Consider the following 19,359-nt stretch of genomic DNA (forward strand, 5'->3'; position numbering starts at 1 on the left):
CAGAATGTACTGAGAGATAAAGAGAGAAAGAGAAAGTGAGAGAAGGCATAGCGTCCCAGATTGCAGGGAGTTCTTTCTCTAAAAGCAGACTGTGTCCTCCAGATGTCACCAGTGATGGAAAAGTACCGTCCCACCCAAAGGAGTTTCTCCTTAAATTGGGGATTAAGCGATTACCTACTTCTTTTGCGTTCTTTCTTCCTCAGAACTAAGGTCTACATGATTTGGGGCCTCATTTGATTAAAACAGATAGATGAGCCATGATATTTAATGGAGGAGGTAAAAAAAAAAGTTTAAAATGTGCACGTAAAACAGCTTATTTTAATTCATTCATCATTTTCCATACCGCTTAGCCTCACTAGGGTCTCGAGCGTGTTGGAGCCTATCAACACTAACCCAGCCAATCGCAGGCACATAGAAACAAACAACCATTCACACTCACATTCACACCTACGGGCAATTTAGAGTCTTCAATTAACCTACCATGTTTTACGATGTAGGAGGAAACCGGAGTACCCGGAGAAAACCCATGCAGGCACGGGGAGAACATGCAAAACTCCACACAGGCGAGGCCGGATTTGAACCCAGGTCCTCAGAACTGTGAGGCAGATGTGCTAACCACTCGCACACCGTGCCGCCGCTCATTTTGATAATAAAGTAAAATAATTAAAGAAAACCATCCATCCATCCATCCATCCATTTTCAACACCGCTTATCCTGGGAAGGGTCGCGGGACGCTGGAGCCTATCCCACCTGACTTCGGGCGAAAGGCGGACTACACCCTGAATTGGTCGCCAGTCAGTCGCAGGGCACATATAGACACGGACAACCATTCACACTCACAGTCACACCGTCACCGAGTGGGAACTGAACCCACGTTGCCTGCACCAAAGTCAGGCGAGTGTACCACTACACCATCAGTGACTTAAACCAATTGTATGTAATTTTAAAATATTGTATTTTTACAAAAAAAAAACCTGATTATTTAATAAGGTATTGTAAATTGATTTCAAAATACATTTTAATTAACCAATTTTAGGGGAAGATAAATATATTTTCTTCTTGCCTTCTCCTCTTTTCCGCTCGACTGGCATAAATCCGGTTCATTATCTTCACCAGGTGACAACAAATTTATATTCCTGAATCAAATCTGCATATTGTGCAGTCGCAAGATGGAATAGTCCATGGCATGAGAAGGGAGGGAAGAGCACTCAAAACCATCACAGATGATGGATTTAGCATTTCTATGTGTTTTTAGGCACGTTTTTTTAAAGACTAAAACAATATTAATTTCTTTGAATCAAGGGAAACTTTATTAATCTGTTTTTAGGAGATCTTTGGGGGCCCGTTGAACTTTCGGGGTCCCTTGGTAATTGCATTTGTTTTCCTAATGGTAAGAATGATATTTTTCAATAATGTTGGTCACAATTAAGAAGTCCTCAACAATTTTTAGGATGAAAGATTAGAATTTAGGGTATTTTTTATTTCTGTCTGATGTCAAAAGATTTCAGATTTGACCAACACAGTGTAAGGGTTAAAGGTATTATTCTTATTATTATTATTTAAATGAATAAATAAACGACTGCAGGTTTAAACTGGCATTTTGAGAGCACCGGACATAACAAACTGATGTATGTTCTTACCCCAAACCAGTAGGTGGTTGCTATGAGCTCCAAACTGTTGAATGAGCGACAGAAAAATTACAGCGTAGAAGAAGAAATCTGTCGGCTGTTGACGTTTCAAAAGTCTCCGGACGACCGAGCAACACTCGCATATATTTTTATCCATGATACAAACTAACAGGTTAAAAGAGTGTGTGAAACGGTGATGGATATCGTCTTGTACCTGATAGCTGCCGCTATCCTCGCTGTGCTGCTGCTGTTTGCGGTGAAGTTGCGGAAAAGGACGGAGGAAGGTAAGTTGGAGCTAGGCGACCAGCTAACCGTTAGCGTAAATCGGCACGAGAGACGCAGCTAAATCTAGTCTCAAATGGTAGATGATTGGTCGATAATTGACGTTTGCAGTCACGACCCGAGCGCGCATGTGTTTCGTAGGCTTCGTCGGCAGAGAAACAAAGTTAACAGCATGTACTGGTGGTGAAAGTACTCACACTGAAGTTTTTACTTAAAACACATTCACTATGACTTGCTTTAGAAGTCAAATATCCATGTTAACTGGGGGGGAGGGGGGGGGGGGGTTAATTAAAAGTGCAGTTAATTGTGTAAAATAAGACTCTGGTAAAAGTTGAAGTATGGATTATACTCCTGCTCTTGAGTAAAAGTAAAATAGCACACACTCTTGAAATGTACTTAAGTCCAAATGTAAAAAAAAATGTTTGCTGTTAATTAAACAATACCTGTTTTGATAACGACTTTTATATTATCAAAGCAACTTGTTCCCACAGATTTGCTAACGCTTTGAACTGACTTACAAATGTTAATCAACTAATGATAGCAACTGAAAAAAATAGTATTCAGTTCTAAAATATACATTTTTTTATTATCTGGATTACATTGGGCGGCACAGTGAGCAACTGGTTAGCACATCTGTCCCACAGTTCTGAGGACACAGGTTAAAATCTGGCCTCGCCTGTGTGGAGTTTGCATGTTCCCCCCATGTCTGCGTGGGTTTTATCCGGGTACTCCAGTTTCAAAAACATGCATGTTAGGTTAATTGAAGGTTCTAAATTGCCCGTAATGTGTGAATGTGAATGGTTGGTTGTTTCTATGTGTCCAGTAATTGGCTGGCAACCAATACAGGGTGTACCCCACCTCTCGCCCAGAGTCAGCTGAGATGGGCTCCAGCACGCTCGTGACCCGTGTGAGGAGAAGTTTGTGAAAACCCAAAGCTGGTGTTTTTTTATCTATCACAAGACACAACATATTAGCCGCGACTCATTCTTGTCGCCGACATCATTAAACAGTTGTCTTAAAGAATTATTATCTGCATCGTTGCAGTTAAGTGCGACAATGCTGCATCAAATTAGTGTTGATACACTACAGTATTTTATTTAACCTTTTTGGCTACATGTAGGGTTGAGCATCGAGAACTGATTGGAACCGGGACTAATGTTCCGGTTCTCCCGGAACCGCTCAAAATTTAAAAATGTTGGTTCCCAGTTTTGATGCGTAGTCCTCCAGCCGCAAAGAACAAGTGGGGAAAAGTAACGAAGAAGCGGCGTAAACCAACGAAGAAGAACATGCACTATGACGTGTTTGTGCCCAATGGCGGTGGCGGCGAACAAAATTGTCTTAACTTTGTTAAAATGAATGACCAGTTGCCTCAGTGCAACACTTGGAACAAGATTATATTGTGCAAAGGAGTTTTTCCCGATGTGTAGTGTCTGACGTGCTCCGAGCCTCACCCTATACCGCGCGGAGCTTCAGTGAAGTCAACTCTCATTCAATTGGGTGAGTGAAAATAAAATAAGTTTATGCCAACATTGAGACAGCTAACAAGGTAAACGGTTGCTTGCACTTTTGCACTGATGGTTTTTAGCGTTTATTTTAGTCTTCAAACCAAGGTAAGTGCCGATGACAAAAAAAAAAAAAAAGCTTAACATTGGGCTAAAACTTCACCGTAGCAACTTTACATCACAATGAATTAGGACAAAATTCACATAAACGTCTCACAGTATCACAAACACTAACCGTGTGCCTCATCGGTGGGTAGGGAAAGGAATCAGCGTTTTAGAGCATTTTGTTCCATCCATTAAAAACATCCATCCATTCTCTGAGCCGCTTCTCCTCACCAGGGTCGCGGGCGCGCTGGAGCCCATCCCAGCTGTCATCAGGCAGGAGGCGGGGTACACCCTGAACTGGTTGCCAGCCAATCGCAGGGCACATACAAACAAACAACCATTCGCACTCACAGTCACACCTACGGGCAATTTAGAGTCTCCAATGAATGCATGTTTTGGGGGTGTGGGAGGAAACCGGAGTGCCCGGAGAGAACCCACGCAGGCACGGGAGAACATGCAAACTCCACACAGGCGGGACCGGGGATTGGACCCGGGTCCTCAGAACTGTGAGGCTGACGCTCTAACCAGTCGTCCGCCCCATTAAAATAAAAAACAATAACTGGTGCCGTGTGAAGTTACTTTTCGTGCCGAAATGCTGAGTTCCGGTGCGAACCCTTCAAAATAAAAGGCTACTATCTTAAAACAAGAAGTCAAGTTAAAACTTGCATATGTAAACCATTTGACGTGATGAAACAAAATACAGGGGCAGCTATATAACATTGTTAAAATAAGTATTTTAACAATGCTATTAGTGAAGTCAACTGTCAGTCAACTCAGCGAGTGAAAGAATAAAAATAAAATAGTTAAAACATTTAAAATAACTATTTTAACAATGCTATATTTAACTTTTAACTGAAACATTAATTCATGACTATTAAGTCAATTGGGTTAGTTCCAGATACACATTGCCTTTTAGTTCATAGGTTTGATATTGATACTGGTTATAAAGAACCTCGAGTCAAATGTTAATTTTAGTCTATGCTGCGGCCTGCTAAGAAAATGGATGTTCATAATTTGGACACCCTTTATTTAAACCATGCAAACTTTTTTGACCCAGCCCCTAAAATAATCGGAATCGAGAATCGTTTGGAACCGAAATCGAACTAAGGAACCGGAATCGGAATCGCTCAAATTCAAATGGTGCCCAAACCTAGCTACATGTATCCTTATTGTTATTGTTATTAATTGTTATGGGTGAACTCTTTTCACAGCTGACAGAGAGCATGAGCAAGCTGTTGTCCAAGCGGCGGGCGTCCGTCCACAGGCTGCTGTTGAGGAGCGAGGAGCTGGCATGCCGCGTAGGAGGAGAAACCTTGCAGGGGCGATGGCCAACAGAAGACCGCAGAGGGAAACAGTGGAGCTTGGTAAACAGACTTTGAAACACACATGAGGCCATTGTATCACAATTGTTATTCCGTACTGAATTTTGACTTTGTCAATTATTCACTGAGGAATCAGGGAAAATGTTGAAAAATGGCCCAAAACTTGCAGTGTTAACTAAAGTGGAAAAAATATATATATATTTTTTCTCCCCATCCAAGCTTGATTCTAGGGTCAGGGTCAGGTACATCTCAATAAATTACAAAATTAAAACTACTTCTGTAGTTCAATTAAAAAACTCTTATCGAGTCACTGCACAGAGTGAACTATTTTATGATTGTATTTGTTATATTTTGACGATTTTAGCTAACAACTAACAAGAACCCACATTTTACCATCTCCAAGAAGTAACGTTACATGAGAAATAGTCAAAAAAATTTATTATGAAATTGAGGTTGGAATTGGCCTTCCGAAAAGTATTTTTTTAAATGAATCTGTATAATTTGAGTTTTGGAATTGCAATGCTGAAATACAATGACGTTTCCTACAATATTCAAATTTATTAAGATGCACCTATATGATGTGTTTTCTGTGGTAAATCCACCATCCCTCTACAAACATTTCAGGAAATGTTTATGGCTGTTTTTGATTAATCCTACCTTTAAAAAAAACAAATGGGGGGAAAAGGAACAAAACCTTGTGAAGCTTTGGTAATTTCAGAAGAACAAGAGCAGCAGCACCAGGACGAGGAGGATGATGATGATGAGGCAGAAGAGCAGAGCTTCCAGCCATTGGCAAAAATTGGAGCCAAGAAGCAAAAGAAGCTGGAAGAGAAACAGGCTAAGAAAGCCCAGCGAGAGGTGAGAGGCTGAATGCCCTCAACAGCCGCCTATTCACGAATGGACTGTGTGTGCACGCAACACTTGCGCGGTTGGGGTAAGGAGGCGTGCTAGCTTCGATTCGTAAACACCGGTGAGTATGAATGAAGCAAACCTGTGCGGCGAGTAGAATCACTTGCAAAACAACATAACAAATTGTGAAACACTTTTACATTTCAGAAAACAAATGAAAAAAGCCAAAACACTTTTACATTTCAGTAAACAAATTAACGAAAGCCGAAACACTTTTACATTTCACAAAACAAATTAACAAAACCCAAAACACTTTTACATTTCACAAAACAAATGAACAAAAACCGAAACACTTTTACATTTCAGAAAACACATTAACAACAGCAGAAACACTTTTACATAAAAGACGAAACAAATTACAATTGAGACCCGGAACCTGGAAAGCGAACGTCCCCTTTCACAGACATTCATAGAAATCCCGCACCCCATCTCGGCAAGACCCGCCCCGCTTCAAAATGATTGGCTCCTGCATTGCGGGAAGGGTAGGCTACGCAGATGTAACGAGATATGTGGGTGTGGGATTTCTAAGAATGAGCCGGGTTTCGGGTCTCAATTGTAATTTGTTTCGTCTTTTGTAAAAGTGTTTCTGCTTTTTTTTGTGTTTTCTGAAATGTAAAAGTGTTTCTGCTTTTGTTTATGTGTTTTCTGAAATGTAAAAGTGTTTTGGCTTTTGTTAATTTGTTTTCTGAAATGTAAAAGTGTTTCACAATTCGTTATATTGTTTTGCCACCATACTTACAGTTCAAAAACAGCGACTCCAAGTCTGGGCTACAGACTCGTTTTTTAGATGATAAAATTGTCTCGGTGAATGTTACATTCCATCTCATTTGTAGTTCCGGGTCACTGTTAAACATGTTGAAATAAAAAGCTGAGTGGAATCGCTGAACATAACAGGCGTCACATTGCAGTGTTGTCTGAAAGAGGTATCCCTTCGTCTTTAAAGAGTTCAAACTTTTGATGTAGTTTCGAGCTTGAAAAGAACCAGCGCCGAACTATTGATTACACAACCTCACGTTATCACTCATTTAAAGAGTATGGTTATTTTTCGTCAGATGGCGTCCAATTAGTTTGAAACAGACGGACGTGCGGAAACTCACATGCTACCTAACCTTTCCACTGGAAATGCTTAATGATTTACCATGCATATGTTCAATTCACCTATTGGATTTTTTTCCTGTAGACCATATCCTCAGCTAGTTGCTGAAAAACTTACTATTCGCAGCTTGGCATGTTTTTCCTCCTCTTCCTGTAATGCCCAATGATGCCAAAAGATGATGCAAAAGCTGTGGTTATCAGGAAACTAGTAGTTGGTGGATGTTGTAGTATATTGTCGTATGTTGTATACATCTTGGCTATTCTAAGAGCTTCCTATATTGGGGAGGAGCAAAGTTTAGCCGAGGGTGTTACGGAGAGTCTTCACCGTAACAATGCTATGTTTATGCTCTGCTGATTGTTTATTGAGGGTAATGCTCTAAGATGAGTATGAAGTTATATCACCTTGGGTGTCAATTACACTCATTTTTTTTTGCTATTCATGGCGGGGCTCAGTTCCTTTCCCCCATGAATAAAGAATAAATTAAGGGTCTACAATATCCACAATCACACGACAAAATTGAACGAACAAACGAGTATTTTTCCACCACTACTCTTATTGTTTAATAATTCTACTTTCAGGCTGAGCTAGAGGAGCGTGAAGAAAGGAAGAGGATGCAAGAGCTCAGAGAGCAGGAGAGACGACAACAGGAGGAGGAAGAACGGCTCTTGGAAAAGAAACAGGTCCCTCTTTGTTTTTTGTTTTTTAAATTCCTTTTCATCCCTCATCTGTGCACGTACTGTACCCAATCATTGGTCTTTCGTCAGGAAGAGGACGAGCGGCGAGCCAAAGAGGAGCAGGAGAAACGAGAGGAGGAGGAGTACCTCAGGCTCAAAGCCTCCTTTGTGATAGAAGACCAGGGTGAGGAGGAGCAACTCAATGAAGACCAGGTCAGGTCTCTTCTGATATGACCTCACACTCAACCTCTTTGATTGCTATTCAAATAATAAACACTTGTTTGGTTTTGCTTTCCAGTCACGTAACCTTCTCCAAGAATTTATCGATTACATAGAGGTGATGTCACACACTCCATTCCCCCCCCCAACCCAGAAAACGAAGAGCAACTGTGTGTTAAACCCAACTTTCTGTCTCCACCAGAGTTCTAAAGTTGTTCTCCTGGAGGACTTGGCCTCTCATTTTGGAATGAGAACAAAAGATGCTATTGCTCGACTGCAGGAATTGCTAGCAGAAGGCTCCCTCACAGGTTTGTGTCAAGTACTGCGCTATCTTCACAATAGCTTATGTACATTAAAAAAAAAAAACGATTTAGAAATAAACTGTGTTGACACGCATCCACTGAATTGTACATGCATTTTATTTTTTACACATTTTAGAGCAGGGGTGTCCAAACATTTTAATTTGAGGGCTGAAAAGAATCAAAGTCTACAAGGGCCCCTTGTACATTCTTTAACTTTAATTCATTAAACACACTAAAACCAATCCAATACCACTTTTTTTCCAGACAGAATATGATTAAATTACTTGCTGTTGAGAACTAGCCAAGTACCGATACTTGATATTGCAACTGCGTCTTGAAATTGTGATGAAAATGTTTTATTTTCATCAATTATTTTTCCAGAAAACAATTTTCTTGAACATGGCGTAGGTTTCACTCAAATATAACACTTTTACAGTAACAACTTGTCATTACTAACATCAAACTGTATGCATGTTTTTCTAAGTCTTGCCAAACATTTCAAGTAAATGTTGCCTGTAGCACAATGCATTTTAGTTATGTGATGTGTCTAATGGCCCATGGGCTGGACTTTGGATTACTCCAGTTTTAGACGGTTGTCAAAATTTTTTGGAAACCACTTTCAACACCTAATTGATTTGCAGCCAATGTAATTTTTATTTTTACATATTTAAGGTACATACAAATGGTAGTTTAGCTTGTTGTATTTATGAAATCTTGGAATTTCTTTTCTCCCCCAGGGGTCATTGATGACAGGGGGAAGTTTATATCCATCACTCCGGCAGAAATGGACGCAGTGGCACAGTTCATCAAACAAAGAGGTCGAGTTTCTATCACGGAGTTGGCCCATGCCAGTAACACTCTGATTAATTTGAAACCAGAGAACCGCAACACTGCTTGATGGACAGGATGTAACTCAGACAACATCCAGCATCACAATGTTTCAATAGAATTTTGGCATTTTTACTAAATTCTCCACTTTCTAACCCCCATGCGGTGAATCTTCCAGCCCAAACCTTCTGCAGGTCGTGCAAACAAACCCTCTAATAAAAGTGAGTCCCAACCACCGCTGAGAGATCGCCATGTGTGACACAGGAAATCATCTAATTTCACTTAAATGGTCAGAAAGTTATTTATTTATTGATTACAAATAATGTTCATATATGCCAGTGAGGTATAGTGACAGAACAATGACACAATTTAAAGAAATGAAATCCATTAAAATTATTTTGTTTTTTAAATCAGAAATATGCTTGAATCCATTCATCCATGAACCGCTTTGTCTGTGCTGGGTTTCATCCTGTCTGTAATTTCTGGTGCTCTTTTCGTTAGCTCCCACGTGGAGCTGGCTCCTCGATCCTGAAAGCACGAGAACAGGATGTCTGTCTGATGTTCCTCAATGTAATTGTAAAATACCTAGTTCCTCACTTTTATAAGCACCCCAAGAGGTACCAGGTTCTTCCTCAGATCGTCACTTGCTTTAAGGAGCGGGATTCTGTCTGGATGAAGTGCTTCTTGGAACTTCTCTGATGTTGTTGACTGACGGGTGAGGGCAAAGGCTCTGACTTCACTTCGGAATTGAGTTAGCTGATCGACAACAGCCTGTAGGCTTCCAGACTGGCTTATGGCTTCCGCCTCCTGCATATAGAAACATTTAAGATTTGGACATAATCACAGGGTTCTCAAAAGTTTTTGAGTCCAGGGAGTCCAACTCTTCTATCTACATGGCCATGTTGTCAGTGGAATCAGTGCATGTTAAGGCTTCTTTATACTCGCACGGGGGGGGCGACCGCGCTGACGTCACTGTGGCTATCCCGCGCGCAGTTTGCCTTTATACTCGAGCGCAACCCACGCGCGCTGTTTTGAAAATGTCCTGCAGGTCCCCTCCAAGTCAGGGGTGTCGCTACGCCACAGGGAGGAGTTTCCTCTGCATTTTTTGGCCATTTCCAGTAGTCGTTTTTCCTTTCCGTAACAAGGAACAAAGCAACAACAATGGCGACCGTGGAACAGTGTCTAGTAGAACAAATGGACCTAGATGACCAGTTGATACGTTTAATTATGCTGCAAAATCGATCAAGAAGGCGGCGGCGTAGGTGGTATGTGGAACCGAGAGGAACCGTGAGTACGTCATCAAAGCATGTGACTAAAAACGGACCAATCATTAGAGATGATTTCTGCGGCTTTCTACGCGCAGCAACAATTTTTGCCATGTGCACGTCAAGTGACGCAGAAGGGCCGTGTGGGCCAATGCGTCGGTCACGTGATGCAATGCGAGCGCGGGAGCATAAAGACGCCTTCAGCCAGCGACGATGGATGAATCCCAAATCCTAGTTTGAAACACTGAGAATTAACTGCTATTTTGGAGGTTCCACATTTATCCTGACCTTGTTATGAAAGGGGTCGATCCCAAACGCGTCCAAAATGTCTCTTATGTAGGCCATCATGGCTCCCAAAACTGCTGGACTTCTGGTTCCTCCTGCAGCCTGATACAACAACACAGGCAATACATCCATCAAATAAGCTGATCTGCTGTGACGTCAGCACATTTTATGTTTGTGAACAAGTGGCAACGGGAATCCCGGGTGGCAGAAAGTGATTGACTACTGCTGACTTGAACTGAAACAATGCCAAAAATATATTGTTTGGGGTCGCTGTGTAATATATTGTTTGCTAGTGATGCAATCAGAGATCGCTTGAGCTTTTGCCACCCAGTATTAAGTGTGACGCCATGGTGAAAAGGTCTATACTATGGAGAGAGAGAGAGAAAAAAAAAAAAAGCCTGCGCTTGTTACCCTGGAAACCGGCTGTAGCTGGCAGTTTCCCTGGTAAACCAAATCGATGATGGCATTCATGGCTCTTGGGGTGTCAAAGTCATCAGCCAGGGCTGTCATCACAAGTGCTTTTGTCTGAGCCAACCTTGTGATTTGGAACCAGGAGACAGCAGTTTGTTACGTCATCATTGTAGTAGCATCAGAGCACTTACAAAGTCCTTCAAAAGGCTTGAGAAAAACAACAGCAGGATCAAACCTCTCCCAGAGTAATCCATCTTGCACAGGCAAACACTGCAGCTGACCATTTATGTAGGCCTGAGCATCATTATAGAAGGTAGATATGGTTGCTAGGGAGACCCGAGCTTCCAACATGCTGCTGTGACTGTAATCTATAGCTGCACAGACATCACAGACCAGTCACTTATCACCAGCTGCACAAATGAAAGGCATGCACAGTACAGTAATGCCCTGCAGAGTTGCGGGACAGTAAGTCAAGAATATGTTGACGTGATACATCGCCACTGAGAGAGAAGCTTTGTATGTCGGGGAGCAACTAAGTTTAGGCCGGGTTGATCGTGGAAGTTACAGACAGTCTTTGCTGCATGTGCACGACTACACGTGCACTTCTACTGCTCAAGTAAAGTTCAGTTGTATTTAACTTTAAAGTACACTACATTTGCATTTAAGTAATAAGAACTGTCTGTTCTTAAACTTATTTAGGTATTTGTATTTACATTTGAATTGAATCATATTTAAGTAATTTTTTTCCTCTATATGCACAGTGTTAATGTTCAAACTGTGCATAGTGTTAGATTGGCTTACAATTTTAAATGTACTTTTTTATGGACATTACTACTACACTAATGTACTGTATGTAATGTTTGTTGTGATGGTGGTACTTGGGAAACTAAGTATTCTTTTGAGTGGTACTATAGAGTTATAAACATTTTTGATACTCTTGTGACAGGGCTCAGTATTCGCAAGGGGGTTACTGTATAGGGTTTTCTGTAAAATTGTCACTACCTGATCTGTATTTGGTCAAGAGGCAGAACATACGGAACTCATTGGCGGAGTGAGTCTGCAGGAAGTCCTGATGATGCGTGGAAGAAAAAACATTGTATTGCAGCTTTGGAAAGGTGACAACATCCCTCAGCATTCGCACACTATCTGAGGAAATTTCAAGTTCTTGTTTTAAGGTGAGTTACCTTAATGGTGACGTAGTTCTTCAGAGATTTCGACATTTTCTCCGCACTGCCTTTGAGGTGTAAATGTCCTAAACAGAATAGGATTTTTGTGAGATTGCATTTTAAAACCTGTCCTACTTAGCATTATTTTAGTGTTAGATCAGGGCTTGTGTTCAGAAAGTATCTGAGTTGTTTCCAGTGACACAATTCTGACAACAACAACAACAACAAAAAAACAGTCATCCATCACTTCATTATACAACCCCAATTCCAATTAAGTTGGGACGTTGTGTTAAACATAAATAAAAACAGAATACAATGATTTGCAAGTCACGTTCACTCTATATTTAATTGAATACACTACAAAGACAAGATATTTAATGTTCAAACTGATCAACTTTATTAGTTTTTAGTAAATAATCATTGACTTAGAATTGTATGGCTGCAACATGTGGCAAAAAAGTCTGAGAAAGTTGAGGAATGCTAATCGAACACCTGTTTGGAACATCCCACAGGTGAACAGGCTAACTGGGAACAGGTGGGTGCTATGATTGGGTATAAAAGGAGCTTTTCTGAATTGCTCAGTCGTTCACAAGCAAAGATGGGGCGAGGTTCACCTCTTTGTGAACAAGTGCGTGAGTAAATAGTCCAACAGTTTAAGGACAATGTTCCTCAACGTACAATTGCAAGGAATTTAGGGATTTCATCATCTACGGTCCATAATATCATCAAAAGGTTCAGAGAATCTGGAGAAATCACTGCATGTAAGCGGCAAGGCCGAAAACCAACATTGAATGCCCGTGACCTTTGATCCCTCAGACGGCACTGCATCAAAAACCAACATCAATGTGAAAAGGATATCACCACATGGGCTCAGGAACCCTTCAGAAAACCAATGTCAGTAAATTCAGTTCGGCACTACAGTGCAACTTGAAACTCTACGATGCAAAGCAAAAGCCATTTATCAACAAGACCCAGAAACGCCGCCGGCTTCTCTGGGCCCAAGCGCATCTAAGATGGACTGATGCAAAGTGGAAAAGTGTTCTGTGGTCCAACGAGTACACATTTCAAATTGTTTTTGGAAATTGTGGACATCAAAGAGGAAAAGAACCATCCGGGCTGTTATGGACGCAAAGTTCAAAAGCCAGAATCTGTGATGGTATGGGGCTGTGTTAGTGCCAATGGCATGGGTAACTTACACATCTGTGAAGGCACCATTAATTCTGAAAGGTACATACAGGTTTTGGAGAAACATATGCTGCCATCCAAGCAACGTCTTTTTCATGGACGCCCATGCCAAACCACATTCTGCACGTGTTACAACAGCGTGGCTTTGTAGTAAAAGAGTGCGGGTACTAGACTGGCCTGCCTGCAGTCCAGACCTGTCTCCCATTGAAAATGTGGTGCGCATTATGAAGCGTGAAATACGAAAACGGAGACCCCAGACTGTTGAACAGCTGAAGCTTTACATCAAGCAAGAATGGGAAAGAATTCCACCTACAAATCTTCAACAATTAGTGTCCTCAGTTCCCAAACGTTTATTGAATGTTTTTAAAAGAAAAGGTGATGTAACGCAGTGGTAAACATAACCCTGTCCCAGCTTTTTTGGAACGTGTTGCAGCCATAAAATTCTAAGTTAATGATTATTTGCTAAAAACAATAAAGTTGATCAGTTTGAACATTAAATATCTCGTCTTAGTAGTGTATTCAATTAAATATAGGTCGAACATGATTTGCAAATCATTGTATTCTGTTTTTATTTATGTTTAACACAACGTCCCAACTTCATTGGAATTGTACAATGCTGTATGACCGCAACTTTGCTGACTTTTTGCATTTCTGTTTGCGTTTGGTGCACGAGTTACCTGAGTGCAGGAAGTAATTGGCCCACTGGTCACACTGATGATAGGCTTCGCTCTGTGCAACCTCATTCTCATGGTGAGGGAAGGCCAGGTCAATGCCACCTGAGTGGATATCCAGCTGACTCCCAAACATTGAGCTGAACCCACCACAGTGGTGACACGTCAAAGATCAACGAAATGATGCGGAGCCAAACGCCTCATTGGGGATGCAAACCTTGCAATGGTGGAACACTCGATATGCCACCCTGGTCTTCCTGGGCCCCAAGGAGATTCCCAGTGTGGTTCTTGAGGTTTTGATCGCTTCCACAGAGCAAAATCCCTCACATCTTTTTTACTGGAGCTACCTGGAAAACCAAGCACAATATCCTCTTTTATCATTCAAGCATAAAGGTAAAATGCACTTGCATAATACTTTATTATATACATTCGGTGGTGGAAGGTAACCACATAGAAATTCCTAATTACTGAATGGCTGGATGATGTACTTGAATATTTTTTTCTGATGACTTTTACTTTTACTCACTGCATTTCAACAGATATCTGTACTTTGGTGACATAATGTAACAGAAAGTGCCTCCTACCCTACTACATAAGAACTTAAGCATCTATGTTCACATCAGTAATTATCCAGTGCAATTGAGCTACTATTAATTATTGCAAGGCCCATTTCTACGACTACAGAAACACAAACTTCACATCCCTACAAACTTGTAGGGATGTGAAGGCGTAAGAAAGAGTCTCGACGAAGTAGCATCTATTTTTCACACATTGAGTTGGGCACGCCCACAGCAGTTGAGAGCGGAGACAACAGTGTGAATTTTCTGAAAAGTTTGTGAAGCCTCATTTTTTCCATACTTGACGACAATTTTTTTCTAATCATTCGAATTTGGCAGGATTGTTAACAACACTGCTCTGTAGTGTTGTCAAATTTAGAAGACATATTTTCACTTAACAGACTATAAAATTTTTATTTATTTTTTTACGTTGTCGGTTACAAGAATGAGTCGTAGCCAATGCATTGTCTTGTACCAGCCTCAAAACTCCTGTCTAATCTGGGGAAAAACAAATAGGTAAAGTTTTTTTTTTTGCCAGCTAATTGAGCACTCTTTGTTAGTTAGTTCACGACGTTAGCAAATCTACGGGAACACATTGTTTTGACAGCATAAAAGTCGTTCCAAGTCACAAAAACAGGCATTGTATATAATTGACAGTAAAAATTCATTCTTTACGTTTGTACTTTGGCCTAAGGATATTTCAGTATGTACTTTTTAGTTTTAATTAAGGAATATTTTTTTGCAGTTATTAGCAAATTTAGCATTTTTTGTTAGTCATTTCACAATGTTAGTAAAGCTGTGGGAACACTGATAGCATAAAATCCTGACCCAACGCTAAATAGAGCTTGGTTAAAAAAAAATGTTTTTTATCTTTTGTTGTGCCAAGTTATCGAAATTGTAAAAATCTATACTTAAGTACATTTCAGAGTTGGTACTTTTTAACTTAAGGGATCAAATAAGTACTACTTTAGTAAGTTGTTTTTTAAAGAGGTATCCATACTTCTCCATAAGTACAGAGTGTGAGTATGTCTGACAACTGACTGAGAGAGTTATTAATAAAACAATGTTTATCATCAGGTGTGCCATCAGAGATTTGGGGGCCTGTGGGGGAACAAAAAAATAATAATCACTTCGGGCCCCACCACTTCAATGCCAAAAATGTTAAATACTATTTTCTAAAGCCCCCTTTTAAAATCGTCATCACTTTTCTCCCACTTATGACGCTCTTGTTAATTATTGTGGTTGTAGATCCCAGTGCCGCAGAACCGCACTGCTTGAAAGTTGTATTGATTCTAGACGTGCGGTAATTCTTTAATCCAATACAGTGCAGTTCTAAATACAACTGCAGTATATTTTGAATGATGCACAATTTTCCTACAAAAGTGGTTGACTAGTGTAAATGTGTATGGCCTATTATCACAGTTTTCATAGGTCTTGTGCTTGATTTCTGCATTTTTTTTTTTTTTTTTATATAAAGATTTTTAAATTGTTTTTTTAATTCTAACCGATTCTTACCAGCTCCTTCTTGAGAATCTCCAGCTGCCCCAAACTTGCCATAGCGATCCCCGATGGACTGGATATCAAAATAAACATCACCTGCAGGTCAAATAATGATGCGAAGTTTAATGAGCTGGTGAGGGACAACTAAATTGCGCCATACAGAACATCCAAAATCACCTCACCTTCTTTTGTGGCATAGGCATTTCCATTCTCGATGATCCTCTGAATGAAGGCCACAATTTGCGGTACGTTCTCAGTGACTCGTACATAAACCGCAGGAGGAAGCACCTACATTTTTTTTAAAAGCCACATTTATATTTAAAAAAATTCCAATATTTTTGTTACAATCCAAATTTCTGTCTAATATGGATACATGGGATGGCAGCATAGAATTTTCATCCAACCTTACAAACACTTGAGGTGCAACCATTAATCGACAAGTAATTAATTATAAAATTAATCCCTTTTTCCAACAACACGAGTATAGTACAACTTCTACGATATGTACTACACTGAAGCAGAAGACGTCGTTAAAGGCCAGACAAGGCCGTTAAAATCATTTATACGCTGCGAACCTCAGTCCATGAAAGATGGAGATGCTGCTTAAAGTGGGGAAAAGAAAAAATGAAGAAAGTGACAGTAAGTTTTCAAAAAATATACAAAAAACAAAAATCAATTAAGGAAAACAGCTTAGCCTAGTATTGCACAAGTCGTGTCATAATTAAAAAAAATACCAATGTGCTTGCTAAAAATTGTGTTCTCTGTTATCCGACCATGGTAAACCGCAAAGTTGGAATCGAGGCAAGTGGACTCTTCGTGTTTGAATGTATTTATTTATTTTTTGGAAAACATTCAAAGTTACTGAGGCAATCATGCTATTAGGCTAAAATTCCTTTTCTGTTATTAATGTATGTTTTCATTCACTGCAATACTCTACAGTACTATTTTATTAAAATATCTGATGAATTTTTTATTTTATTTTTTTTGGGGTGTTGGAATGAATTAAAGGCATTTCCATTAATTTCAATGGGGAATGTCGATTCGAGAGGAGTGATTTAAGTTACGAACACGGTCACAGAATGAGATAACACAGAATTTCTTTATTTGGCTTTGTTTTCCTCTGCTGTCTGCTGCCAGGTTGGCATTGCAAAGGAGAATGTTCTCAATTGCTTTACCTGGATAAATGATAAATAATTAAACTCATAAGTCAAGTTACCACTGTATAGAAATGTCTAATTCCAATGTGGTGGCATAAGAAAGCAGAGTTATAAAATCTTTGGCATAGTCCACATCATCTGGACTTTACCCAGACAGCCACACACACACACACACCTTCAATGACATCATATCCTTCTTGAATTCCTCTTCATACATTCTGGCTATGATGATGGGTGAGATGTTCTCCTTGGTAAAAGAAGCAAAACATGTTTTTAAATAATATACTCACTCACAACAGTTGTCATAGCAACTGGTGTCTCACCTGCCAACCTCTTTGGATGATTTTGTCATCAATGTCTGTGATGACCATGGCGTGGATGACCGTGATGCCAAACAACCTGGACAAGATTCTCTGGAGCACATCAAACCTGACGTATGAACTTCAATGAGAAAAGTTAAATGTCAATTAGACTGAAGATGTATTCAATTAGTTGTGTGTGATTATTATTACCATGCATGGCCCAAGTGGGCATGGTCGTACACGGTGGGCCCACAGCTGTACCTGATGCCCAAACACAAGTGTTGTATTGTGTGAGATAAGCACGTTGCTATAAATATAGGTGGTCCTCAGTTTACCACGGAGTAACTTCAATTTGTATGTAGGTCGGAACGCGCCGTAGTTTATCACTCTTTAAGCTCAGTGGCCACTTCCCTCTGAGAACACAATACTGTCGATCAATTGTTAGCCGTCGTCTTGGTCTCAGTATGCCCAAATGTAAACAGCGTGATGAAGAGGACTGTTTAAATATCAAGTCTAGATGCACTGGGAATTGTACTGGGCCATTCATGGATCAAATTTTGCCATCAGCTCCTTGTTCGAGAAAGTTGGACAATATGGACTGAAACATTGAACAGTTGTACAAGTGCACTGAACAGCTTAGAGAAGGTGAAATTAAATGCATCTGTTGAGGTTTTGCATGAAAAATATTTCCAGGCCACAAATGTAAAACTAAAACACTTAAGTACGGCAGTAAATTAGCTTCTCTTGTGCCACCTGACGCAGTATTTTTACATCTTAAACTATACTAACACAGGAGTGAAGTCATAATTAGAGTACAGTAAACATTTTTTCTGAAAAGCACAGTGGACTTGCGCCTCACAGTTTTGAGGTTTGGGGTTTGAATCTGCCTTCCTGTGCGGAGTTGGCATGCTCTCCCCGTGCTTGCATGGGTTTTCCTTGGGAACTCCGGCTTCCCCCCCATATTCCAAAAACTTGCATTTTAGGTGGATTGAAGACTCAAAATTGTCCATAGGTGTGAATGTGAGTGGTTCTTGATTTTTCTATACAGGTACGGTATGTGCCCAACAATTGACTGGCAACCAGACTAGTATATTTATGGATGGATGGATTTGGATTTAAAAAAAATAAAATAAAATACAAAAAAAACAAAAACCTTCTAGGCCACAAATACAAAACAAAACAGAAAGTGCGGCGGTAACTGAGCGTACCTCCTTGTACCTTGTGTGACGCCTCAAAACCGCGCATGTCGGGGCCGTCGTAAACAGAGGACAACCTGTATACCGTTTACATTATTTGGATCATTTGAACGTGTTCGTTACCAAGTGGCTACTCCCTCTCGAGCCAGAATCAGAGGCTCGTTCTGTTTGGTGAGGCTGTTGAAAGTCTTTAAACCTGTGTCAAATCCAGTGGGCACGACCCACTTCTTCTCGCTTCTGGTGCATGATCCACGGGCTCTTGGTCGTACATTGAGTCCTTTGATTCGCCGTAGAAACGACTTGACTGGGTTTCTCCACATGCTGTGACCTAGCAAATTAGCAAAGCCCTGCTATAGGGAGCTAATGTAGCACACACGCATCAAATCTAAAGGTTCTTCTTGCGATATAAATTACACGTAAACAATGAAAGAATACAAAAACAAATAAATAAACACGATTCAGGCTTACACGAAACTATTAAGTAGACGCGGTCACGCTCATGGACATCGTATTGACATAGATACCGCTTCAGCCGGCTATATGGTACGTCGACGGTGCCGCCATATTAGATGTGGAATACTGATTTAACACCTGTCAAATAAGAGTACAGAAAATGTACTTAAGTACAAAAGTAAAAATAAATGTTACCGTCAATGATATACAATGGCGGAATTCATGACTGTTGGCATAAAGGAAACAATAAAGTCTGCACACAATACGTTTCCCTCTTTTGTTGTCTTACATCAGGCGTTACCACCTTTTTGAAACTGAGAACCAGTTTTTGGGGACTGATTAAT

The 19,359-nt window shown here is 40.3% G+C and overlaps 2 protein-coding genes across 4 annotated transcripts; one reads left to right on the forward strand and one right to left on the reverse strand.

Moving 5' to 3' along the window:
• The first annotated feature begins 1,688 nt into the window (after positions 1–1,688).
• LOC133405880 (DDRGK domain-containing protein 1-like) lies at positions 1,689–9,284 on the forward strand. Of its 2 annotated transcripts, none has more exons than XM_061682892.1 (8): positions 1,689–1,912; positions 4,729–4,881; positions 5,558–5,697; positions 7,423–7,524; positions 7,609–7,731; positions 7,817–7,855; positions 7,940–8,045; positions 8,777–9,284. In XM_061682892.1, the coding sequence occupies exons 1-8, from the start codon at positions 1,825–1,827 to the stop codon at positions 8,935–8,937; spliced, it is 912 nt and encodes a 303-aa protein (XP_061538876.1). In that variant the 5' UTR covers positions 1,689–1,824; the 3' UTR covers positions 8,938–9,284. The 2 variants fall into 2 exon arrangements, with proteins under 2 accessions (XP_061538876.1, XP_061538887.1); XM_061682903.1 differs by having other exon boundaries at positions 5,561–5,697.
• On the reverse strand, positions 8,186–19,102 carry cars2 (cysteinyl-tRNA synthetase 2, mitochondrial). Of its 2 annotated transcripts, none has more exons than XM_061682867.1 (15): positions 18,686–19,102; positions 17,577–17,627; positions 17,388–17,505; positions 17,240–17,311; positions 16,090–16,195; positions 15,923–16,003; positions 14,068–14,197; positions 13,857–13,990; positions 12,013–12,080; positions 11,831–11,897; positions 11,064–11,202; positions 10,829–10,952; positions 10,421–10,519; positions 9,465–9,674; positions 8,186–9,395 (listed from the first exon to the last, which is right to left on the reverse strand). In XM_061682867.1, the coding sequence occupies exons 1-15, from the start codon at positions 18,880–18,882 to the stop codon at positions 9,300–9,302; spliced, it is 1,692 nt and encodes a 563-aa protein (XP_061538851.1). In that variant the 5' UTR covers positions 18,883–19,102; the 3' UTR covers positions 8,186–9,299. The 2 variants fall into 2 exon arrangements, with proteins under 2 accessions (XP_061538851.1, XP_061538860.1); XM_061682876.1 differs by lacking the exon at positions 18,686–19,102 and adding an exon at positions 18,575–18,674.
• Positions 19,103–19,359: the final 257 nt, after the last annotated feature.

This window comes from Phycodurus eques, chromosome 1 (genome assembly GCF_024500275.1).
Source record: "Phycodurus eques isolate BA_2022a chromosome 1, UOR_Pequ_1.1, whole genome shotgun sequence".
In the NCBI taxonomy this organism is placed as follows: Eukaryota; Metazoa; Chordata; class Actinopteri; order Syngnathiformes; family Syngnathidae; genus Phycodurus; species Phycodurus eques.